This window comes from Pseudorasbora parva, chromosome 3, assembly GCF_024679245.1.
Source record: "Pseudorasbora parva isolate DD20220531a chromosome 3, ASM2467924v1, whole genome shotgun sequence".
NCBI lineage: Eukaryota > Metazoa > Chordata > Actinopteri > Cypriniformes > Gobionidae > Pseudorasbora > Pseudorasbora parva.
The window spans coordinates 32,870,203-32,896,813 of record NC_090174.1 but is presented as its reverse complement, the minus strand read 5'-3'; the positions used below and the strand labels follow the sequence as shown (position 1 = coordinate 32,896,813).

Genomic DNA, 26,611 nt, shown 5'->3' with positions numbered 1-26,611 from the left:
AAAAAGTTAAATAAATAAATAAATAAAATAGGCCTAGTTATCACCAAAAATACTAGCCTTAAGGCCCTTTCACACTGGACGCGAAGCAAAAAAGCTAATATTTTACATGCGAATAGTTAGTGTCAAAACCATTCACATCAGCCGCGACTTGAATTTGTGACACCTGTGACGTTTCAGAGCTCCAACATCCCAAAACATTTGCGTGTATGAGTGTACTGTATATGTGGTAGAATTGACAATAAAGTTCATTTGACTTTTTTTGAACTAGAGTATAAAAAAAAAAAAGACATCAAAGTGGAAAAAATTAACGTTGTTTTTTCACAGCAGCACATTCGCGTTTGATGTTGAAGCTATCATTAAACAAACAGCTGATCAAAAAATAAAACCATCGTCCAAATTATGTGCGCGTCAAAATCGCTTTCGGTGTGAAAGGACCTTTACTGGTATACATTTCTTAAATATTGTTAGAGACAAACTTTCAGTAATAAAATAACCAATAATCAAATTACGAGCAATAGCACAAATACAATAGAACATTCATACAAATAAAATAAACACTGCTTTTTGTGTTTTTCTTTCAGGGAAGTCTAACAGTAATTTTCAGGTAGAGGAAATGTAAAATAGCATTACATTTTCACTGGTGAATTTAAATATAGATTTATCCTTATTTAAGTTATTCAGTCAAGAGCAGTGACAGTGAGTGATGTTTTTTTTTCTTCTTTGTTGTTTGATTAAAGGTTTCATGAACTGAACTGACTTTATCTTTTTTTTTTATACTGTTGTCTGAGGTCTGACCAGGCCATCGGGCAGTCTTTATTGTCGAGCCTTGGCCCATCATATTCACCCCTCTATGTGTGCATGCATTTTTAAGAATGTTGTCCAATATATTTTCCCTACATATAAGCTGAATTCCTTTTAAGAGCCTGAATTCAATATTTAGAAAACAACATCATATTAAAATTGCAGCAAGGCTGATGTCAGGGGTGAAACATGAAGATGGCAGGTTTCTATTCAAGATGTCTTCACTGGCGGAAAATTCTGCTTAGTTATTATAGCCATTAGAGGTGTGTGTCTTCATTCTTTCTTAGTCATTCAGTAACTATTGCACGTGTTTGTGTGCGGTAATAAGTACTTTGTTCTCTTTGCTGTAACACGCACACACACGTGCTCACACACACGCACACATACACAAGCATTTTGTGCCAGTTATAGTAGAAACAATATTTTAATATGCGTTGAATGTTGTAGTTCAGTTAAGAAAGATTTGTATTTGTCAAATAAAAAGGTCATCAATGTTTTATAAGTTAAGGCAATACAATGAAAAGTGTTTTTTAGGTTTTTCATTTCAACTGACCCACAGTGAGTTTCTGCGCACACGTACATGTGAAGAACTGTGACAGACAAAACTTATTGTTTCAAGGAATTAGTCATTGCAGTAAGATGTTTGTCATATCAACACACGTGTCCTTGATTATAGCACACACCTCTGGGATTTTAAATTTAAATGAAGTTAATGCGAAAGACAGTTGTGTCATCATCTACTTAACCCATGTTATTCCAAACCTGTATGACTTTCTTCGTGTAACACAGAAGATGATGTTTTGAAGAACTTCTAAGCTGCTCTGTTCCACACAGTGACTGCATACAGTATCCATATACCGTTATGCTCACAAAAGGGCGAGTAAATTGAGACTGAACTTTCATTTTGAGTGAACTTTCAAACGGTCACAGGATTCAGTGACTCACATTCCTCCAGTGACGAAGGGTAGGGCAGCTCTTGTCTGCTAGGACATCTGTAACAATGACATCAGCAGATTGCTACTGTAATGATTAATAGTGATCAGAGATTGAAACGTGGTCGTGAACACAAGCATAAGAAAAAAAGGCCTGGACGCTGTAGGGGTTAAAAATAATGACAGGACAGGAGAGAGAGAGATGAAAGGATAGAATATACGGCTCCTTGCAGCACGCCCAAACAGCAGCTAGACAGCAGCAATTACACCACTGCTACCAGATGTGTGTGTAACATGTTTATGGTTGTTACACCCAGCGAATGTTATTTTACATCTGATGTGTTCTCTGAATTGCTGTAATTATTTAATTCATGATTGATTCCATTCATGTTTAATCAATCTTATTTTAAATTCTCTTGCTCTAGACTTCTGAAAGATCATGTGACACTGAGTGAAGACCGGAGTAATAAGCTGCTGAAAATTCAGCTTTGCCATAACAGGGATAGTTAATATTGTAGGATATTTTAAAATAGAAAACGGTTATTTAATTGTAATAATTTTTTTCTTACCAGTATTACTATTTTTACTGTATTGTGATCAAACAAATACAGCTCTGATGACCATAACGTTTTATTTTATTTGTATTGCCTTTTGTAAATGAAGTTTAACCTCAAACGAAAATCAGGTGTAAATCAAACAAATAGAAGTCAGCTACTTCAGTGCATCAGTATGACAGGCAGACGGCCGTAAGATGTTTGATTCCAGTACAAATACATCGTGAGATGACATCTCAGCATGAAAACATACAGATATCTCAGTTTAAAGGTTTAATCTTCAGAACATCAGCGCTAATGCATTCCTTTAATTGTTTGCACGGTGATCTTGGGAGATCTCTATTTTTCTCTCGACTGTATTACCCAGAAGAGAAGGGTGTAGAGATGTGCATTTGTGTGTTTGCAGATAAATATGTTGTGTACACAGTTTAATACCGCTGTCAGTGTGCTGTCAACATTGCACTAACCATTGCGGGAAAAACTCCAGTCACACACATTCATCAGCTTTCAGACATACCTGAACTGCTTATACTAGTGTAGTACAGAGTACAGAACGGTTTGCGCTAACCTAATATTTGCAAAACAGACATGCTCAAAACAAATGTCAGTGACCACAAGATTTGGATCACAAGACAGAAGTATAACAAGTGGAGAAACAGCCAGCAACATAATATAAGGACAGTTCCATGTGATAATGAAACAGGAAGATTGCAGGATTAAATCATCAATCTATGATCTTGTCCAGTTTTCACATTTGACACTAACAGCCCATCAGAGGTTTCTGTTAAGTTTTCACTCCATCCATCATGTCAGCAAGCATGTGGCTGTGCTGTCTCTCGCTCACGCTCTGTTTCTCCTGAACATCACCTCGGGAAAGCAGCCCTGTCACAACATGACTAGCTGCCTACTGTGGAATGTGCACATATGTTATAGATTCGCACAAATACATGTAGAGTTAATCTGTATATTTTAGGTGTCCCCCAGGACAGAAAATGTCCCACACAGAAGCATGTCCAAAATAGATCATGGAAACCGTTAGGCTTCTGTGCACATTCCATGTATTTCAGTGTATTTAAGTTTGTGCTTCAGGCCAAAGAGAGTTGATACACGCGTTTACAGTTCTGGGAATTTTTTTAAACCACTGCAAAATTAGCACTTTTCTGGATGTATTATTTACATCTATCTGTCTGATCTGAGTAAAATGAAAATGTTTTATTTATTCTAAAAACACTGACAACATTTCTTCTAAATTAAAGCTACAGTGTGTGATATTTCCCCCATCTAGGGGTGAAAAGGTATATGACCATGCAGTCAATAATAGTTTCTGTTCCTCTCAATTCTGATTTTGTTTTAACTCCTACGGCGGCTAATTTAGTCCAAGATTAACATGGCAATCCTCCTCTTCACATTCGACACGGTGCCATCGAGTGTTAAAACGCAAAAGGCGAAGCTTGAATTTATGAGTATGTCCCTCTTTGGCTAATGTACTTTCAAGATGGAGGGGTAACATGGCGACCGGCATTCAAACCCCTCACCCGTATGTATTATCAATGGCATATTATAAACTTACGAGAATACTTTATTACTTGAAAGAAGTAAATATACATTAATGAGTACATATATTTTTGAAAGAACTGTTTGAAAGAAGTGTTTTTAGCTAAGAATAAACTAATAAAGTTACACAGTGTAGCTTTAAATATATATATTCATTTTTTTTAACCACCAGGCTAGTAGAAAAAATCCTTAACGTTTAAGCCTGCATGTGTGTTTGCTTATATGAATATATAGACTTATTTACCAGAAAGTTCTGTTAAATTTACATTATTCAATTTTCCGTTAAAATATTGAGTTTATATTCATGCAGCCTTGAGAAATGTTTTTCAATGTTTTCTTATCATTTTGTCAATGCTATGCCAATGTTTCCTCAGTGTTAAAGGCAATGTCTTGATATTGAGATGTTTGAGTACCCACATTTATTAGCCTCTCTCTCTCTCTCTCTCTCTCTCTCTCACTCTCTCACTCTCTCTCTCTCTCACTCTCACACACACACACACTTCACTCACTCACTCACTTCACTCACTCACTTCACTCACTCACTTCGCTCGCTCGCTCACTCATTCACTCACTTCACTCACTCATTCACTCACTTCACTCACTCATTCACTCACTTCACTTGCTTGCTCACTCACTCACTTCACTTGCTCGCTCGCTCGCTCACTCACTCACTCACTCACTCACACACACACACACACACACACACACACACACACACACACACACACACACACACACACACACACACTTCGCTAGGGCTGTACTAGAATAATCGAATATTCGTTCGGTGAGGTGGCATTCGATTTTCAGTTTTGAGATTCGAATATTCGTTTTTTTTTTTTTTCAACACGTGACTTCCGTCGCGGACTCATTCTCACTCATGCTTGAAATAAAAATAATAAATAAAAAAAAACACCGCAACATGCTTTCAATAAAAGCATCGCGCATTTTAAAGATTTAAATTAACAAAAAGTCAGAATAAGACAAAATAAATCCCTTATATAGAATAAAACTAATTGTAATAGACATTACATTTTGTGTCATTTTAAAACAATTCATTTATTCTTATTCAACTGTTTATAAGCATGCAGTTCATTGAAATCACTGTGTGTTACTAATTTAATTTCTGTTTTGGGATTCATTCGTTTTAAAGAAAGGTTCGTTATTAATACCTTATTAAAGTTCTTGCTCTCAACAGACTTTGTGTTTTGTATCACTTGTGCACTGTCCGTTTTCGGAGCATAAACCTGCCCGTGTAATGCGTACCGGAAACTGTTCTATTTAAAAGATTATTAAATGTTTATTAATATTTAAAGAATGTGTGCCACCTGATCATATTGCACCAAATGCAACACTGCACTCCACTGGGTCTGCCGCAACACATTTACGATGCCGAAGAGTGAAACGTGAAGTCGTGAAAGATGATACAAATGCAAACCGACACTATTATTATATATTTAGCCCCACCCACCGAAGCTTCGAATATTCGATATTGATCGCCACCTAAGCTTCGAAGCTCAAAAAATGGCATTCGAAACAGCCCTACACTTCGCTCGCTCGCTCACACACACACACACACAAACACACACACACCCACACTTCACTCACTCACTCACTCACTCTCTCACACACACACACACACACACACACACACACACACACACACACACACACACACACACACACACACACACACTTCGCTCGCTCGCTCGCTCACACACACACACACACACACACACACACACACACTTCACTCACTCACTCACTCACTCACTCACTCACTCACTCACTCTCTCACTCTCTCACTCACTCTCTCACTCTCTCTCTCACACACACACACACACACACACACTTCACTCACTCGCTCGCTCACACTCACTCACTCACTCACTCACTCACACACACTTCACTCACTCACACACACTTCACTCACTCACACACACTTCACTCACTCACACACACTTCACTCACTCACACACACTTCACTCACTCACTCACTCACTCACTCACTCACTCACTCACTCACTCACTCACTCACTCACTCATTCACTCACTGTTTGTTACTGATTAAATCGAAATACAGACTTGTTCTTGCGTTAAAAAGGTTTGTCTGAGATTGACGTCAGCACCAGTAACATCAATGCAATAACGAGTGTGTTTCTGTGATCTGGTTAAAAGTGGTTCAGATAAGAAAAGGACACCTCCATATGTTGTGTTGAGATGTAGTGGTAATGATCACGTGCCGACAACTCGCACATCATTCACATTCTCACACATGCTTATACATCTCTTGTACATCAAAGTTATTTTGACTCTCATTAGATCTCCTTGTGGGTGTTGTAAACACCCTTTTTCGTGACTCCGTTTCTGTTCTTTAGGCTTGGTAGACATATGCAAAATTTGTGTGTGAAAACTATTGGTCAATGGGTTTTCTGTCTGCCATTCAGCTCATTTCCCATTTGTTCACTGGATGCTCATGAAGATGCAGCTTTAAAGATCCTTGTCTTGCGTGTGTGTGTTTTCAGGTTAATCTGTAATTGATGGATTAGTCAGCAGTGAAGATCAGCTGTTGACATTTACAAGAAACGTTTACCCTGAAAACACCATAAAAACAATATTTTCCCTTTTTTTTTTTTACTTAGTATATCAAGAGTCAACAGTCTTTTTAACATGAAGTGGCACATCTTTAGATTTCATTGTAACTACATCAGTTGTCCCTTAAAGTCTGAAAAAGTTTAAGTGGTCTCAATCGTGACTTAAGGAAGTGAAACACGGGACATACTGAGAAACTTCTAAGAAGTGGTAGTATGAAATGGTTCATCCCAGAAGGATTCAGTGTATTGAGAACAGCCATGGACCGTCAGATCATGTCTCGTTTTTCATTGTGTAATGTAGGTCATATGTGTATGCTGTAACTACATGAACTATCGATGTGGAAGGGGGCAGCAGACAGTTGGGTGTGTGTAAACCGTTTTGAATAGCAGGCAGGTATGTACTGATTATCTGTTAATTTGGACCGTCCATCTTTATGGTCAAATGACTGTATCCTCTCATTCCTATTTGCATTGTAAAGCAGGTCAGAGTCCTCGGACTCCCTTCTGCTTCCTGTGTGTTTGGCGCTTGCGCATGTGTGTGCGTGTGCGCGCGCGTGTTCGTGTTCTCCTCCTCCTTGGTAAGGAATGCTCAAGGTCTCCTCATTTCTAAACAGATCAAGGCTGAAGTACCAGAACTCCACAACTCTGATAACACACACACACACAAACACTGACCCTTCATTGCAATTTTGGGCCTGTTTGGTCAACACACAAATTCCTTTTATTTGTTAAAAAAGGTAAATATTTATCTTCTCAAAGCACAATGCCCTTGAACCCCTCATGTAATGTGTTTCATCCACTTATGAGTGGCCAGTTCCTAATTCCTAACAAGAAAAAGCTCAAAATATTCTGCAATATGAGCTTTGTGTTTATGCACAGTAATAGAAGACGTTGTAACAACCTAGCCGGAGGGTGAAATTATCTAGGCATATAATCAAAGTCAGGCCCTACCCAGGCTAGTTCAGGTCTCTGCACCTAAACCAGTAAAGTGGAGCGCTTTCTGTCATTATGTGAGCTTGAAAGCATCGTCCCTCCTCTTAATGCTGTGACCAGCAGAACAGGTTTCCTCAGCTGGTGTGTGGAGTTTGTAGGTGAGAGTTTGATCATATCAGCGGAAGCAAAAGGACCAAGCATTGCTCTCTAGTCTAATTCTTTGAATATCATCTGTCTTTAAAATATTTTAAACTGAGAAGATAGATCACACTACAGTTTATAAAAGTCACCTGTCAAGTTTATAATATATATTTCTGCAGCATATGAGTCCATTTAGATTACTCATTTAACAGTTCAGTTCAGTTAATCTATTCATCATTCAAGATAAAAAATCATTGAAAGTATTCAGGAAGTATCAGGAATGTCAGAATCATAATGTGTTATTCATGCATAAAAAATGTCCGGCAAACCCCACGCCCCTTTTTGTTAAATTGCCTCTGGTAGAAATTTGAAATTGCTTTCGTGGGGGCATTGCGGTACGATCGAAAAAGGCACTTTCACTTTTTATATTTGCTTTATTTGGATTGGCTTCAAGACTGTGGACATCAAGGGGCAGCCCAAATCAGTACCAAATGAAACCTGCATGTAATAGTCTGGGTTGTGTTTTGTTCATGGTGGTTGAGGATGAGGGCATGTCACACAGCACGTCCATGTTGGCATCTGTCTAATTTGTCTGTCTGTGACCAATAGATCTATAATTTAAAAAAAATTAATATTTTTTTTATTTTTATTGAGTTTGATTTCAATGCACAGCCTTTGATGTCAACCACAAAATGTATCCTGAATTCTTAATGTCTCTATGTTGAACTTACTTGAACTTTGCACAATTATATGTCTTCATAGTTATAGCTTGTTTTCCCCCCGTCCCACCACTTCAGAATCACTGGGCCAGAGTATAGCTATATATATACTATTGGCTTCCTCTCAAAATGTACGTGTCTGCCCTTTGTTAACTGCGTGTGTTTGTATGTAAAAGGAGGCTCATCTTGTCCAAGGTTTGTAGGCTCTGTGTGTGTGCGATTGTGTCACTGTTGGAAATATAAGCTTTTTCTGAAGATCATTGATGAAAGTTTGAGGGTGAAAGAGAGAGATAATTTAATCAGGGATGAGAGACAGCCTTAAAGATTCTGTAAAGAGTGTTCTGTTCAGTAATGGGTTTCTAAACATGATCAGGCCTCTATAGACACACACACTGACTTTTCAGGTCTTGTGTCCTTTACAATTCAACTACTTTTTTGGCAGTAGAGAAGTCAATCGCTGTGTGCTTTTCAGTCGTACATGTACAGGTGTTTCTGTGTTACCGTGTGATCCAATTCCCCGTGAAATAACAAGCTCAGCCTTAATGGAAGACTGTGTGTGTGTGTGTGTGTGTGTGTGTGTGTGTGTGTGTGTGTGTGTGTGTGTGTGTGTGTGTGTAAGAGAGAGAAGATCTGTGACCAGATGGCTCTGAGGCTGACCTTGTTGCCTCTCGCTGCTTTTGTGCTCTTGCATTATTTTGTGTGCTTGTTTTCAGGGTTTACAGGGAGCATGTTTGTTTAATGACTGAGGCGTTCGTTTTGTGCTCATGACATTTTTCTTATCAGCAATTAAATTAGCATGCTTCATTTAAACTTGTTACAGGAATTATCTTGTCGTATTAGCGCATATGACACAACATGCAGCTCTTGCTTGGTCTTTCTGAAGATAGTTGGTAGTGACGGGAAGCGTGTAGTTGTAGTAGTGTTTGTGATAAACAGCTTGTTGTTCCTCTGTAAAGGTCATTCAGATGACAGCAGTGGGTTGAGCCTCTTACTGACCAGCCCCATATGCTTTCACACAAGTTCCTGTGACACTAATACTGCACTCTTAGTGGACACTTATCTGTCTGTCATATCAAGTATTCCTGTTTCTGCTCTCTTTCCATCTGTCTATTGCTGCAATTTTTTTTTTTTATTCAGATGTGCAGACAAATATTATTAAAAGAAAAATTGAATGCTTTATCTCATCACAGGTCTCGGTGCTGTTGAGTCCCACCCCTTCCGTCACATAATTGGCTAACTGTGAGTGAGGTCTGCTCTGATTAATGTGGGCAGCCATCAGTCAAGCTGTCAGTGTGCTGCAGTAATTGAGTTGCTTTAATAGAGTTTAGAGTTACAGTCAGTCCTCGGTCACTGCACGTCATTCTTGAATGTTCATTTTATGCACAGTTGTAAAATGCAGGTCCAGACATGGCTTGTTGCAGTAAAATTTATGTCTTTAAGTCTTGTTTTTCTGCCTTCAAATTAGGGACCTAATGTTTTTTTAGCATGATGTGTATTTTGGGATAATTTTTGAAATGCATTTGCATTCTTTGTGGTTTATGAATGTTTATCTGTGTCCAGATTGTTGTGTGTGTGCATATGCTTTAGTGTACCAGGGTGAATGTTACGGATTTTTGTGTTATTTAACCTCCAAATCTCTTTTTCTCTCTCTTCCAGATGAGAGGGAAGCAGTGCAGAAGAAGACTTTCACTAAATGGGTCAACTCTCACCTGGGCCGTGTGACCTGCAGAATCGGTGACCTCTACACTGATCTCCGCGATGGACGCATGCTCATTCGACTGCTGGAGGTTCTCTCTAGTGAACAACTGGTCAGTATCTCATCCATCCATCTATCCATCCATATTCCATCCCATCCATGGCCAAAATTATTTGAACATTTGGCGTATTTAAAGGTCCCATGGCATGAATTTTTTTATTTTATGAGGTTTTTTAACATTAATATGAGTTCCCCTAGCCTGAATGTTGTCCTCAAGTGGCTAGAAATTTTGATCGGTGTAAACCGAGTTCTAGCTGTCTTTCTCTGCCTTTGAGAAAATGAGTCGAGCTCAGACGAGCTGATCTTAAATTCTCCTGTTATGACGTCATACCAGGAAAGTTTTCCTCCCCTTCCTCTGCTTTGCCCGCCCAGAGAATTAGTAGAGAATGGATTCAACAGTTCATTTTAATGCCTGATCTGGGATCAGTGAGTTCTGATGTGTAGCTAATTATTCAAGTTCACACAGACTTTCTTTCTAAATCGTTTAATACGGTCAGCCCCGTCGCAGGCCGTCTTGATGAATCAGTGAATCAAGCCAGTGACTTAACGATCAAAAAGATCGATTGAAACAGATCATTCAAGCCAGAGGACTAATATCAGTATAGAAAAAATACCTTTTATTTCTAAATTGACATTTTTTGATGTAAAAACCATGCTGAAAATATAAGTACACCTCAGGAAACATTATAAAATAATGAAAAATCCATGCCGTGGGAACTTTAAGAGGTTTCAGTTGTTTTTTTGTTTGTTGAATTGGTCATTACAATACCATAAAACAAATAAAATATCTACAAAGTAATGATTATGCTCTTTAAAGGGATCCCCTGGTGTTGAGACTTGTATGGCTTAATATAACATAAACAATGTCTCTTACTGAAATATGTAGTAGAAAACCCATGAAAGATCTATATTATTTAAAAAATCGATTTTATATTTGGACCATGGGCGGCGCCATTTTGTTTGCGTTCTAGGTTGATGACGTAGAATGGTTGAACTCCTCAATCAGCTGGCGTTACCCGTAGCTATTTTTACCACAACGCAACTCGAAAATTGTTTCAGAGTTAAACAAAACCAATGAATTGCTTTGTAATTGTACTTGAAACACACTCAAACATACATGTGCACACAAACTCACCTACACAAGTCACAAACAGATCGGCGGGGAGACTGCGCTGTCTCAATCGATTACAGTTAATCTACTGCATATCAACAGTCTATCTATGATATCAACACAGGGATTGAGGGTTATGTATGCGCGCACGCAGCGCGCGTGTGTGTGTGTGTTCGCGCCGATCTGTTGGGGTGTGTGTGTGTGTGTTCGCGCCGATCTGTTGGGGTGTGTGTGTGTGTGTGTGTTCGCGCCGATCTGTTGGGTTGTGTGTCTGTGTGAGAGAGAGAGTTTGTGTGCACATGTATGTTTGGGTGCGTGAAGTCGGACAGCTGTTGTGTGTAAATCGGCTGTACACTTGATTGAGGTGCAACGTGAGACTGAATGACTGCACTTGAACATGTCCCTATGGTGTCGGACAACACTACAAATGGCCGTCCCTTCAAATAATGCCCTATTTCAGGGTATAGGGGGTCGATTTCAGATTCAGCCCCTGTCGTGGAGACATCTCGATTGAGACAGCGCAGTCTCAGGTGTGTGTGCGCGCCCGCTGATCTGTTTGTGACTTGTGTGGGTGAGTTTGTGTGCACATGTATGTTTGAGTGTGTTTTAAGTACAATTACAAAGCAATTCATTGGTTTTGTTTAACTCTGAAACTATTTTCGAGTTGCGTTGTGGTAAAAATAGCTACGGGTAACGCCAGCTGATTGAGGAGTTCAACCACTCTACGTCATCAACCTAGAACGCAAACAAAATGGCGCCGCCCATGGTCCAAATATAAAATCGATTTTTTAAATAATGTAGATCTTTCATGGGTTTTCTACTACATAATTCAGTAAGAGACATCATTTATGTTATATTAAGCCATACAAGTCTCAACACCAGGGGATCCCTTTAAACCATATAGAGCAATCATAAGGAGATTTAGGTCTCCTTATATAACCTTACATAAAACAAGCTCGGCCGATTTTACCATCAATGTCACACAATCATGTTCCTTTAAAGAAGAAGCCAAATTACTTGTGTAGCAGAGTTTCCGCTAGAAAAAAATGGTGCCGGTCAAATTGACCGGCAGAGGTTTCGTTTTCCGGACATTTTGATGATATGCTGGTCAAAAAATAAAAAAAAAATGACATAATCAGGCCCTATAGGTAACATGTTTATTAGCCTAACTTTAAAATAGACAGAAAAAATAACATGAACGTCCGATTGGCGTCAATCAACCAATTTTTTGAACTTATAGGCGTAATTTGCGGGTGGGACATGTCCCTACCACTTTTTTAAAACATCTTGCTTTACGGATGAACCTAACTAATACAAACAAAACATCTCTGGTTAACTAGAAGAGTATAATTTCATTTGTTTGTTAAATAAGAGGCGATCTGGCGCTCGTTGCCGCTTAATCTAACGCTTAACGCCGTTGCAGAGACTTTCTATTTGTTCCGGTCAGATCACGAAACAAAATGCACAAAAACTGTTCCTGCTCTATTTGCCTTTATTCACGTGAAAAATCTTGGCACAACACTATTGTGTTTAGATGCAATAATTAAATGCAATTAATAAATTTAATTATAAACTCGGTAGGCTATGTCTCATTTAGTTGGTAACATTTAAATTGGCCACCGTGTGAAATGACTCCTTGTCCTCTCGATACATTTTGCGGTAATCACATATGAGGACTTCGCAGGCTTTGGAGAAATGCAATCCTCCATAGCCACGGAGCGCTGTCATGACAGCGAGGGCATCACGTTGCAGGCTTACGGTATCGATAAGAGGCAGTTTTAATCTGACAATTTGACCGAAAAGATTTCATTTTGTCGGACATTTAATTTTTTCCCCGGCCAATGTCCGGTAATTACCGGACAACGGAATCCCTGTTGTGTAGTCATTGTCATAGTATGATTGTCGTTAACTTAATGCTGCAAAAGGTGGACATGCCAAATATCAAAGTTAAAAGATAAAAAACTAACATCATCTGATATTTGTTGTGCTCAGAGCAACCATCTACATGTTTCATGAACATTATAAAATTAAATCATGTTCATGAGGCAAAAAAAAAGGTTATAATCATTTTGGCTACCATACATGCATACATACATGCATACATACATATATATGCATGCATGCATGCATATACACACACACACACACACACACATACATACATATGGTACAAGTCTGCATTGCTGTGATTTATTAACACACTTTCATTTCAGTCATTTAATTTCTTGTTTTCTCTTTCAGCCAAAGCCCACCAAGGGCCGTATGCGCATCCACTGTCTGGAGAACGTTGATAAGGCTCTGCAGTTCCTAAAGGAACAAAAGGTTCATCTAGAGAATATGGGTTCTCACGACATAGTTGACGGAAACCACCGCCTCACACTCGGACTCATCTGGACTATAATCCTCCGCTTTCAGGTAGGATGGTGTGCCGTTGACTAAACTTAGGTGAAAGATGCAGGCTTAGACACACACCCGTCACTGATAAAATGGCAACACCTGTTTTTAACTGAATCGGTTGTAGTTGTGCAGGGAAGCTCATAATATTAAATATAGTCCTGACTTTGACTCATAGACGTGCATGTTGAGCAAAGAAAGGTTTTAGGCAGAATATGTGATTATCTGTCATTAACGTGATCTTTTGTCTTCTTCTAACCCAGTGCTGTTCTTTTTGTTTGTCCTTCAAATGGCTTTATCAGTCTGTCATCTATTGATAATGAAGTTAAATTAGCATATTTTTGATTGGCCTGTCCTTTTTTATTCAACTCAAAATTTCTTCTATTGAAACAAGCTAATTTATCAAAGCCCATTGATCCAGACTGATCCAGACTGTTTCTGATTAGTTTGTGAAGATGTTGCTGATTTGTTTTGTTACTGAAATTATAAGAGATTATTTCCTTTCCATTTTTTTGCTGATTGTATTAAAGGGTTAGTTCACCCAAAAATGAATGTCATTAATGACTCGCCCTAATGTCGTTCCACACCCATAAGACCTCTGTTCATCTTTAGAACACAGTTTAAGATATTTTATATTTAGTCCAAGAGCGTATGTAAAGTGTATGCACACTTTACTGTCCATGTCCAGAAAGGTAATAAAATAGATCGAAAATACAATTTGGTCGAAAAATAACAAAAACTATGACTTTATTCAGCATTGTCTTCTCTTCCGTGTTTGTTTTCAATCCTCAAATAAAGATTTGAATGGTTATGAATCAGCATATTGATTCATGATTCGGATGACGTGTCAAACTGCTGAAATCACGTGACATTGGCGATCCTAATCATGAATCAATATGCTGAATCAATCATAACCGTTCTAATCTTTATTTGAGGAGTGAAAACAAACACGGAAGAGAAGACAATGCTGAATAAAGTCGTAGTTTTTGTTATTTTTGGACCAAAATGTATTTTTGATGCTTCAAGAGCTTAACTAACTGATGAAACCGACTTTTATGATGTTTTTACCACCTTTGGACAGTATAGTGTGATTATAAATTATCCTAGATTATAAATTATTGTATGGATGTAGTCTGGAATAGATCATGATGACTTTTTAAAAGAAATCAATACTTTTATTCAGCAAAGATGCATTGTATTGATCAAAAATGATTGTAAAAACTTTATATTTGATTAAATGTTTTTTTTTTTTAAATAAATGCTTTTAATATCCTTTTAACATCCTGAAAAAAGTTAAAAAGTTTTAACAAAGATATTAAACAACAGGTTTTCAACGTCGATCGTAATAAGAAATGTTTCTTGATAAAATCAGCATATTAGAGTGATATCTGAAGGATCATGTGACACTGGAGACTGGAGGAATGATGCTTAAAATTCAGCTTTGCCATCACAGGAAAAAATTACTTTTTAAATTGTAATACTATTTCTCAGTATTACTGTTTTACTGTACTTTTGATCAAGTAAATGCAGCCTTGGTCAGCATAAGAAACTTGAATGCAAACTTTTCAACTGTAGTGTATAAATAAGACCAGTAAAAGCAAAAATTTAAATGACTTGAAGGCCAAGAACACACAGCAGCTAAATACAACTGTCACTTCTGAGTGCTGAATGATGTTTAGTACACGCAGTGTTTGGTTATTTATATTACAGCTGCATTATACAACTGAATTTACTTTCAAAATGCAGGTAGTGACTAATTACAGTATTTGTTGACTTGGTGTATACAAAACTGAACTAAACAATTTGTAGAACATAAACAAACAAACGGCTGTTGACAGGTGTCTACTAAAAAATGCTTAAAAACTCACCCAAACCTCCAAACTTAAAATCTAAACTAAGAGGTAGAGATAAGAAGTTTACACAGTAAAATGTTTTACGTCTCTCTCATTTAAACAGATCCAAGATATTAGCGTTGAGACTGAGGACAACAAGGAGAAAAAGTCAGCCAAAGATGCTCTGCTTCTGTGGTGTCAGATGAAGACTGCAGGGTAAGCGAGGAAGAGAAAAGAAATTAAGTGAATTGGTTGTACAATGCTTCTCTTCTGTTCTCTTGAAGCATTGAACAAACAACAGTTCTGGTTCTGGTTCTGTACTAATGAACGCTACTCTCCTTTCAGTTACCCGAATGTCAATGTCCATAACTTCACCACCAGCTGGAGAGATGGTCTAGCGTTCAATGCCATAGTGCACAAACACAGGTATCGATCTGACCTCACAAACACACAAACTGACATAGGAGTACACCGGTACAAGGCCTTTGTTCTCAAACACATTACAAGCTTTGGTATGATTGCAATTTCCACATAGTAACATGTGCTCATGCACTTCATTCTTCTGCATGTTCCCACACACAGAGAGAGCCCTGCAGCGGCTTCAACCACCAACGGCATTTTCATTTTGTTTTGTAAAAGTGTGTCTAAATTAATACTTCAATAAATTGAAGGAATCATTTTTTTTATTAAGAGATTAAATTCATGTTAATTTTTTAATCCAGTTTTTCACTTTCACTGTAATGAAAATACATGTATTATTCAATTTAATGCAAAATGGAAGCATGTGCCCTTATTTGGGTCTAGCTGTATTTATTGTATATTGTACTGTATTGCATGATTTGAGATTTCTCTTTCGTCTTCCTGTGAAATCATTTCATTAGGAAGTAATTGGGCCACATAGGATCTCTTGCTTTTCACATCCTCATCAGTCCCACCAGCCCCTCGTTTTTGCTCTCTTCCTCTTAACTGTCGCCCAGCAGTTTTGTTCTTTCTGCATTTTTTTTTCATGCAGCATAACAGAAAAAAGAAAAGTTGAATTAAGTTGACCTAAATAAGGAGAGAAAATCTCTTACTATTTGGAGTATTGGAGTGCTTCCCTCTTTTGTTGGAGAAGTGTACTGCAGTGTTCTTACATTGTCAAAGAGTACGACCTCAAAATAACATTTCTGTTGATTTTCTTCTTTCTTTCCTTCTCATTCGTAGGTCAGACTTGATTGACTTTGATAATCTTAAGCGTTCTAATGCCCACTATAACCTGCAGAATGCCTTTAATGTGGCTGAGAAGGAACTGGGTCTCACCAAGCTACTGGATCCAGAGGGTGAGATTCATATATGTGCATGAATGACAAATACGTGCATAAATTTTAACCAGACAGTAGACACATCGACCCAGAGACACTCTACAAAAACAATACACCATGAAATACACACAAACCTTTGAGTGAAATGTATCCAGATCGAATCAAGAGACAATCTGCCAAGTGAACAAAAGAGCGTCTTATTCTTTATTAGCTAGATCATGTATTTCTGTCATATCTCTTGCTCTCTAGATGTGAATGTTGATCAGCCTGATGAGAAGTCCATCATCACATATGTGGCCACATACTACCACTACTTCAGCAAGATGAAGGCACTCGCTGTAGAGGGCAAGAGGATCGGCAAGGTACATGGAGAGCGAGAGAGAATTACAGTCTACCCTTATTTACATAGCCATAGTGTTTCTCTTTTTGTGTGGGTCATTAGTCTGTAAAGTTAATAAGGGTGTATTCGACTGCTTCTGTAGGTGCTGGACTATGCTATCGAGGCTGATCAGCTGATAGAGAAATACGAGACTCTGGCCTCAGAGCTGCTGCAGTGGATTGAACAAACCATCGTTACACTTAATGACCGTCAACTCGCTAACTCGCTCAGTGCGGTGCAGAACCAACTACAGGCCTTCAATACCTACCGCACTGTGGAGAAACCACCCAAGTGAGTGATCAAGTAAAAAATGGTGTATAAGACAACATGAAGTCGAGTTTGACCCATTGACTTTTTTAATGCTCACTCCTGGTGTTACTGATCAATTGGTGCATGATGTTATTCCATAGTAAAAAAAATATTTTGTAATCTTTAGTTAAAATTGCAATTAAAACTATATTCCTGCAAGCAGTAAGTAGTGATTTATCCACTTATTGACTGTTTAAACAATTTCTGATTAAATTGAAAGTTTCTTAGAGAGACAGGATTATCTAGATAAGGCAAGATGCTGTATAACCAAAACGCCAGATAGTATACTGGTTTTGGTTTTGTCTGAGGGAAAGAAGAGCATTCGTGCTTGCGGTTGCCAGATTTCCGTCATTTAAATCCCCCAATCAGAGCTTTTCTGTGAAAAGAACACATACTATCCAGTGTTTTACCTAAATGTGTGATCTGGCAACCACGTGCACGTGAGCTCTCTCACGTGCGCGGATGATCTGAAAACACCAATAAACAAGTAAGCTGCATTTTAGCCATCTCCATTTGAGATGTTCTGCTTAAAGTGTCATTCAGTCGGTCTGTGTTCTGGACTCGTGAGGCGCTTCTGAACACCTGAACTGCTGTGTGCTGTGAGCGGCTGAAATAAGCCAATCGGAGCAGAGCTCAACATGAATATTCATGACCCTTCCAAATAAGGCAAAAACAGAGCATTACATCCTAGGGACAATTTCTATTGTTGTAAAGGGACCTGTAAAACTTTAATTTTTTCCCCTTAAATAAGCCAAATACCCTCTATGTAGATATCAGAGAACAATTTAACATATTGTTTCAACTCATTCTAGGGCACCTTTAAACATAATATCACCTAATTGATTTTTTTATTTTTTATTTTCCAGTACAAATATCTGAACTTAAAATCCAAAATTAAAATTGGCATAATTTTCTCACATCATTTTCTAACATTCTCTCCAGTTATTCCAAACCTGTATGAATTTCTTTCTTCTGCTGAACACAAAATAAGACATTTTGAGGAATATCGGTAACCAAACGATTTTTTTCAATGGGGCCCATCAACTGTTTGGTTACTGACATTTTTCTACATATCTTATTTTGTGTTGAGCAGAACAAAGAAATTCATACAGGTTTGGGATAACTAAAGGGTGAGTAAATTATTACTTTATTTATTTATTTATTTATGGAAAAAAAGCAATGCTTTTAAGGTGCACTGTGTACATTTTAGCGACATCTAGTGGCGAGGTTGCGAACTGCAATCCGCCCCTCACCCCTCCCTTTTGAGGCACATAGAGAAGCTACGGTGGTTGGCAGAGGAAAAAGATGTTGTCGTCTGAGACAGCAGAAAGTATTTAGCGCTCTGTAGAGCAATTTGTCAGTTAAGGCCTTCTGTAAAAACAATAAAAATATAGCAATAAATCATTCTTTGGGCTAAATAGATGTGTAAGCATTGTTTTGCACGCATTTAAGCTGACTGTATTGTGGTATGTGTTTGCTGTAATATGGTATTATGTTGACCTTAAATGATTGATACTTAGAATACATTCTAGATGCATCCCTTTATTCTTGAATGTGTTTCGACAGGTTCACTGAAAAGGGAAATTTGGAAGTTTTGCTCTTCACTATTCAGAGTAAAATGAGAGCAAACAATCAGAAAGTCTACATGCCAAGAGAGGGAAAACTCATCTCTGACATCAACAAGGTATACACAGATCAAATGCTACTGTATATATGTGAATCTATACAACTCAAGCTTGAGTATTGAGTAATGCTGATGGATGGTTATGTTTGTCTGAGAAGGCGTGGGAGAGGCTGGAGAAAGCAGAACACGAGAGAGAGTTGGCACTGAGAAACGAGCTGATTCGTCAGGAGAAGCTGGAGATGTTGGCCGCACGCTTTGACCGCAAAGCAGCCATGAGAGAAACCTGGCTCAGCGAAAACCAGCGGCTAGTGTCACAGGTGAAGAAGATATTACACACCTAGAAGAAAATATGTATGGTTTAATGTGAGATGATGACTAATATAAAACATTGTCTTCACCTTTAGGACAATTTTGGTGTTGACCTGGGTGCTGTGGAGGCAGCCACTCGCAAACATGAGGCCATCGAGACTGACATCCAGGCGTATGGTGAGCGCGTAGCAGCCGTAGAAGCTGTCGCTCGAGAACTGGAAGCGGAGGGATATCATGAAGTGCGGCGCGTACTGGCACGGAGGGATAACGTGCTCAGACTGTGGGAGTATCTGAAGGAACTGCTTGCGGCACGGCGAGAGAGGCTAATAGCACACAGAGACCTGCAGCGCCTCCTACAGGAGATGAGCTACATCATGGACTGGATGGAAGACATGAAGGTATGGACTCATTCATCAACATTCTACATTTATTTTCCTCTTTTTCTTTTCTTTTTTTTTTCTTTGATGCCATTAACCACAACATATGATGATTATCTTGTGAGAGACCTCCTCCTTAAAATATAAAAATATATAATAATAATAATAATAATAATAATAATAATAATAGATTTTATTTATAATGCACTTTTCATTCCGAAGAATCTCAAAGTGCAACAAGGGGGGGGGGGGGGGGGGGGGGTAATAACAACAAAAAATGAATAACAAGTAAAAATATAAAATACTACAAACAATCAACCAACACAGAAAACAGAACAGAAACAGAGCTGATGGTGAACAGAAACAGAGCTGATGGTGAACAGAAACAGAGCTGATGGTGAACAGAAACAGAGCTGATGGTGAACAGAAACAGAGCTGATGGTGAACAGAAACAGAGCTGATGGTGAACAGAAACAGAGCACAGAGCTGATGGTGAACAGAAACAGAGCTGATGGTGAACAGAAACAGAGCTGATGGTGAACAGAAACAGAGCTGATGGTGAACAGAAACAGAGCTGATGGTGAACAGAAACAGAGCTGATGGTGAACAGAAACAGAGCACAGAGCTGATGGTGAACAGAAACAGAGCTGATGGTGGAAGTCTCTGTTAGCTCCGCAGCACACTGTGGCCAATGTTTTAAATTTCTCCCAGCGGCAGTGTCCCGATGACATCGCCGAGGCAGGACAGCTGAAGACCAGATGATGGGTCTTCATGACGATTCAAACGATGGGGATCGCCGCAGCACCATGCATGAGGCAGAACATTTTTTCAGGCACTTCTGTGGACACACCGGGGTCGGCGCAGAAGTCCAAGCCGCTCCACGGCCGCAATGCAGGACGGAACAGCGGCACAGCCGAGAAGCGGAACATCCCAACATCATGACGGACGCCGATTACGATGGCCCAGATGACGCTAGCCCGGTGCAAACTTCAGCCACCATGCAGCTTAAGCCCAAGGGAGACCACCAGTGAGCAGTCGCGGCGAGAAAGTGAAACATCAAATGTCCACCAAACCAGAACCAACCAACCGCAGCAATTCAAACGTAAACATTAGAAGCGGTGGAAAACGGCGAAGCGAGGAACAACGTCCTCTCAGTGGCTGCCAGCAATCAGCAACAGTCCCAATTGTAGCTCTGACTGTTAGACTAGTCACAAACATAAGGAAATAAAATAAAATCTAAATCTAATAGTACATTAACATGATCATTTGTGGGTGGAGAAGCGGCGAACAGACGATGCCAGCGTCCTCTCCCCCACGTTGCCTCAATATATATATGTTTATATATATATATATATATATATATGTTTATATATATATATATATATATATATATATATATATATATATATATATATATATATATACTGTAAAAACAGTAAATATACAATACATATTTGCAAAATATTATTTGAAAAATACATACTTGCTACTTAGATGAGTTGCTATTGTAAAATTGGGATTCATTTATGATATCCCACCATTGTGAATGTAGCTGTAAAAATTGTATTGTGGAAAAATTATAGCAATTTATTATTGATATATGATACTATTAATAATTAGATAACTTTAATAATACAATTTTTCCTACATAAACTTTTTTGAATTTCACTTCATTGAATGACCCCAGTTCCCTCCCACCACCACGCTCCTCCCCCATATATTAAATTGTTTTATTGTCTTCTAGATCAGTCCTTTATGTGTTTTTGTGTGTGTGTGTTTAGAGTCGCTTGCAATCCCAGGACAGTGGAAAACACCTTCATGATGTTGAGGACTTGCTGCAGAAACACACACTAGTAGAAGCTGATATATCAGCACAGGCGGAGAGAGTCAAAGCTGTGCAAGCTGCTGCAAAGAGATTTACTTCAAATGAACAGAGTGAGGATACACCCCGCACATAAACAATCATGTGCTGGCCTTGAGTTCAAAATTAAAACAATGTTGGTTCTCCTCTCTCTTTAGGTTATAAGCCGTGTGACCCTGCACTGGTTGAAGAGAAGGTGGACCTTCTGGGCCAAGCATATGGAGAATTAGGCCAGCTGGCAGCGGATCGACGAGTTCGACTAGATGACTCACGCAGGCTGTGGCAGTTCCTGTGGGAGCTGGGTGAGGAGGCTGCCTGGATCAGAGAGCAGGAACAGATCTTGTCTGGAGGAGATAATGGAAAGGACCTGAGCTCCGCTCTTCACTTCCTGTCTAAGCATGAAGCCTTCAGGGACGAGATGGCAGCCCGGTATGGCCCTCTGAGGAATAGCATTGCTGGTGGAGAAGCCCTGGTGAAGGAAGGCCACTCTGGAGCACCTGAGGTGACAGAGCGGATCAAGGACGTGACAGCACAGTGGTCACACCTTGAGGAGGTACAGAACCAGAGGATGGCTAAAACTTTAAAGTGGAATGTGTGTCTTTGCACAGCATCATAATCTTATTCCACATTTCACACTTTCTCTTTTCACAGGCCTCACAGTTGCGTGAGGAGAGGCTAAAAGAGTCTGTAGCTTTCCATCAGTTCCAAACAGACGCCAATGACATGGAGGCCTGGATAATGGAAACACTAAGACAGGTAAAACAAACTCATATATGTTTAACTGTAAGTTTGCCATCACTGTATTAGAAATGTTTATTTTGTCTGGTTCTATTTCAAAGGAATTTGCCACAGTGTGACCTTGCTACTGAGTTTAGTTGTCATACTGAATCTTTTGTTATTCTCTGTTCTGTTTGTAGGTGTCTAGTCAAGATCTTGGCCACGATGAGTTTTCTACACAGACTCTGGCCAGAAAGCAGAGAGAGGTGGAAGAGGAGATTCAAAGTCACCGATCACTCATAGACTCACTACATGAACAGGCCTCAACACTGCCTGCAGCGTACGCACAGTCCCCACAGGTACACACAACACACACACATTGGAAAGAAATGATGCATTAACTATGCATTAACTTATTATTACAGACTGATAACCAATATTTACCAAAATTTACATATTTGAATTGATTGACACCCCTGTTAATACATTCAAGTTAAAAAGTTTGGGGTCAGTAAAAGTATTTTTAATGGAATTATTACTTTTATTCATCAAGAATGCATTCAGTTGATCAAATTATATTCATGACATTTATAATGTTACAAGAGATTTGTATTTCGTATGAATTCATCAAAAAAAATAATTAAGCAGCACAACTTTAAACATTAATATCAATAAGAAAAGTTTCTTAAAGTGGTGGTTGCGTGCGATTTCACTTTTTTAACTTTAGTTATTGTGGAATGTTGCTGTTTGAGCATAAACAGTATCTGCAAAGTTACAGCGTTGAAAGTTCATTGCAAACAGAGATATTGTCTTTTAAAGTTATGGCAGTTTATTGCCTACAAAATAAACCTTGTCTATTAGCATGAACACTGCCCCAGATGTGACTTCTGCTCGTAATGGTAAGGGGCGTGGCCTTTCCGGACAACCTGTGCTTGGCACTTCAGCCAATAAAAATACATGAAACTGCATTTGGCCATGTAACCAATCTAAGACCATTGCGTTTTTCGGAGGGATGGGCTTCATAGAAGCAGGAAGTAAACGAGCCGTTCAAAGGACAGTGGAGACAGCGGTGTGGAATAAAGGTAAAATATAAGAAAAATACGGCATTTAAAAAAAAAGTATTAAGACATGTTATACTGTGCCACATAAAAACAACCAAGCCTAGAAAAACCACAGAACCACCACTTTAAGCGACAAATTAGCATATTACAATGATTTCTGAAGGATCATGTGACTGCCTGGAGCAATGATGCAGAAAATTCAGCTTTGACATCACAGGAATAAATACAAATTAAAATATATTTAAATATAAATATTTTAAGCTGTAATACTATTTCACAGTTGTACTGTTTTTACTGTATTTTTATCAAATAAATGCAGCCTTGGTGAGTATAAGAGACTTCTTTTACAAACTTTACATTTTTTTTGCTGAACCCAAACTTTTGAACAATAGTGTTTGTTACTCATATTATTTATTTAAAAGCCTCTCTCGTTCTTGAACAGGTGGAGGGCCGTCTCCCAGCAATAGAGCAGCGCTATGAAGAGTTAGAAGGTTTGTCGTCGTCATGGCGACAGGCCTTAGATGGAGCGCTCGCGTTGTATCGCATGTTTAGTGAAGCTAGTGCCTGCCAGCTGTGGGTTGGAGAGAAAGAACAGTGGCTGCACAACATGGAAATTCCTACCAAACTAGAGGACCTGGAGGTGGTCCAGCAGAGGTTAGACCAGATACAATGATGCTTGTCTTAAGTTTTTATTATTAAACTTATTACGATGAAAAATATTGGTGTAGTGTTTTGTTGGAATATATTGGTCATGTGAGGTTTTTTGTTTTCAATGAAGGTTTGAAACTCTTGAGCCAGAGATGAACACACTGGGCGCTCGCATTACTGATGTCAATCAAGTGGCCCAACAGCTGCTTGGATCAGACAACCGCAGCAAAGAGCAGATTGACCAGACACAAAACCAACTCAATAACAGGTACAGTCACCAACACAAAGAGCACACTGACCACCTCCGGAGTTATCACTCATCGTCCTACACAGACAAATCTATAACAAAGAAGACAGAACCAACTTAACACAGACATACACTAGAGCTGCGTGATTAATTGGTAAAAGAGCGCTATCTCGATTCAAACACCCACGCTATTTTATTCCTAAATTATCAAAATTCTGCTCTGTCTTTTATGCCTGTTTCACATCGCAAGCGTCAGGAGCATGAACAGTGCGTATTTTCCCGCTGCCCATGTTAATGAATGACGTCCACTAGCGAGAAGTGAGCATGTTCCTATGAACTTGCATAAGTATGAATTGAAGAAGCTCGTTCTGTTCCACCCCAGGCCACCACGCTTCCAATGTTAACACACTCATTCATTGATATAGGCAGTGACAAAACATGTGCTGCTTGCTCTCCAGTGACACTTGCATTGAGAAACTCTTTAAAATTTTGGTTAACCTTTGAAAGTATGATCATCACACACTGCAACGTTCAAACCTGTGTGCACGCTGCTGCTGATCAGCAGAGAGTAGCTGCCATATATGAAGCAGCTTCACAAACAAACAGTGTTTTTAATCACACGTTATCATTATTTATGTGATACAAACATTTAAATAACAGGGGATGGAAGTTTTAAGTTTTGTGAAAATGAAAATGAATGCGGTTGCGGTGGGAAAGTGAAAGTGATCCAGTAATCTAGTAGCAGAGGCTTTGGGAGTGTCCTCGTAGGGCAGCGACGCATTCTGTGAATTGTTGTCTTTCATCCACACGAGACACAAATACATTTTCTGTCTTTTCTCAGTCTAGAAAGCACCAAATTAAAAAAAAAATTCACATTTCTACTGCATTAAAGTCCCAGTGAACCGGAAGTAGCGAGTGATTTTTCTTCAGTACTTTGACGTATTTCCAAGTGAAACGGAATATTGAACAGAGGGCAGAGTTTTACTTCAGCGCTCTTCCTCTCCATCTCGCGCTCATGGCAGACGAACGGTATAGGGGAGTGGTTATGCATTTTAAACCGCAAGCCATCAAACTGACATCATCTGAGAAGGAACGCTGTTTCCAAAACGGAAATAACTTTCCAGATTTTAATTAAAGATTACCACGGCAAACAATTTTTTTCTGTGTATTAACTTGCATGGATTAATTGTTCACCCTAAGACCTGTAATATGTGCTAACAAAGTAAATAAGATTGATTTTGATTTCATGAGGACTTAAATGACCCAGTTTAAATACAGATTCATCTTCCCAGCGCTGAAGTACTCCTTTACAAAAAAGTGTCATTGAATTGTTAATTTAAAAGATTTATTCACAAACGCTGATTCATCCAATAATGAAACATCTTAAATGAGACATTGACTCCAGTTAATTCAGTATTTTTTTTTATTTTGTTAAAATTAATATATCTTTTAAATAGACTTAAGCAAAGACAATTTTTTAAGAACCTCTAGTTTGCAAGTTATGTTGTTTAGTTGTCTAATGTTTTTTTTCTACAGAATCATGGGACAATCACAATCTCCATTTTCCAAAAAAAGAATTGTGAATCTAAATTTATCCAGAATCGTGCTGCTCTAACATACACACAGAAAAGGTTCATAAAGTTATATAATCAGGTAATCAAAAATGTCCTCACGCTTCTCTTTCCTCATCCCCCTCTGAAGGTGGTCTGATTTCCAGAGTCTGGCCAACCAGCGTAAACAAGCTCTAGAATCTGCACTGAATATCCAGAACTATCATCTAGAATGTAATGAGATCAAGAGCTGGATGAAGGAGAAGACCAAGGTCATTGAGTCCACTCAGAGCCTTGGAAACGACCTGGCTGGAGTCATGGCCCTGCAGCGCAAGCTCACTGGAATGGAGAGAGACCTGGAGGCCATACAGGTAAAAAAACAACAACAACACCACATCATTGTCTAAATACATCCATAAAAGAAATTTTAGATTTTATACTTTTTCTTACTTGTCTTCCACAGGGTAAGTTGGATGACCTGCGTTCTGAAGCAGAGAAGTTGGTGTCTGAGCATCCAGAGCAGGAGGAGGAGATCAAGGGTCGACTGGCTGAAATCCAGGAGGTGTGGGAGGAGCTTCGAGCCACCATGAAGCGGCGTGAGGAGTCTTTGGGCGAAGCCTCAAAGCTTCAGGGCTTCCTCCGAGATCTTGATGATTTCCAGGCCTGGCTGTCTCGTACACAGACCACCGTGGCATCAGAGGACACGCCCACCTCTCTGGCCGAAGCAGAGCGTCTTTTGGGACAACATGAGGCCATAAAGAATGAAGTTGATAATTACAGGGAAGATTATGAGAAGATGAGAGCTACTGGAGCTGAGGTCAGTTTGTGTAAAACTTTTTTAAAAAAAACTTTGTGTAAAAAACATACACTACTGTTTGGGGTTGGCAAGATTTTATTTGTTTTGAAA

At 38.9% G+C, this 26,611-nt stretch overlaps 1 protein-coding gene across 6 annotated transcripts in view; it reads left to right on the top strand.

The window, feature by feature from the left end:
• sptbn2 (spectrin, beta, non-erythrocytic 2) overlaps positions 1-26,611 on the top strand; it is a 99,207-nt gene that overhangs the window by 55,395 nt on the left and 17,201 nt on the right. For 5 of the 6 annotated variants that reach the window (XM_067438504.1, XM_067438503.1, XM_067438506.1 and 2 more), the window contains 18 exons: positions 9,885-10,036; positions 13,337-13,510; positions 15,446-15,537; positions 15,667-15,747; positions 16,525-16,640; positions 16,872-16,984; positions 17,105-17,292; positions 18,877-18,994; positions 19,093-19,251; positions 19,339-19,641; positions 21,402-21,555; positions 21,640-22,034; positions 22,133-22,237; positions 22,399-22,557; positions 23,702-23,913; positions 24,038-24,175; positions 25,856-26,075; positions 26,168-26,521. In XM_067438504.1, the coding sequence (XP_067294605.1) occupies positions 9,885-10,036; positions 13,337-13,510; positions 15,446-15,537; positions 15,667-15,747; positions 16,525-16,640; positions 16,872-16,984; positions 17,105-17,292; positions 18,877-18,994; positions 19,093-19,251; positions 19,339-19,641; positions 21,402-21,555; positions 21,640-22,034; positions 22,133-22,237; positions 22,399-22,557; positions 23,702-23,913; positions 24,038-24,175; positions 25,856-26,075; positions 26,168-26,521 (3,233 nt within the window). Of the gene's footprint in view, positions 1-9,446; positions 9,468-9,884; positions 10,037-13,336; positions 13,511-15,445; positions 15,538-15,666; positions 15,748-16,524; positions 16,641-16,871; positions 16,985-17,104; positions 17,293-18,876; positions 18,995-19,092; positions 19,252-19,338; positions 19,642-21,401; positions 21,556-21,639; positions 22,035-22,132; positions 22,238-22,398; positions 22,558-23,701; positions 23,914-24,037; positions 24,176-25,855; positions 26,076-26,167; positions 26,522-26,611 lie in introns of those variants that run through there. The other variant, XM_067438508.1, reaches the window with a different exon arrangement.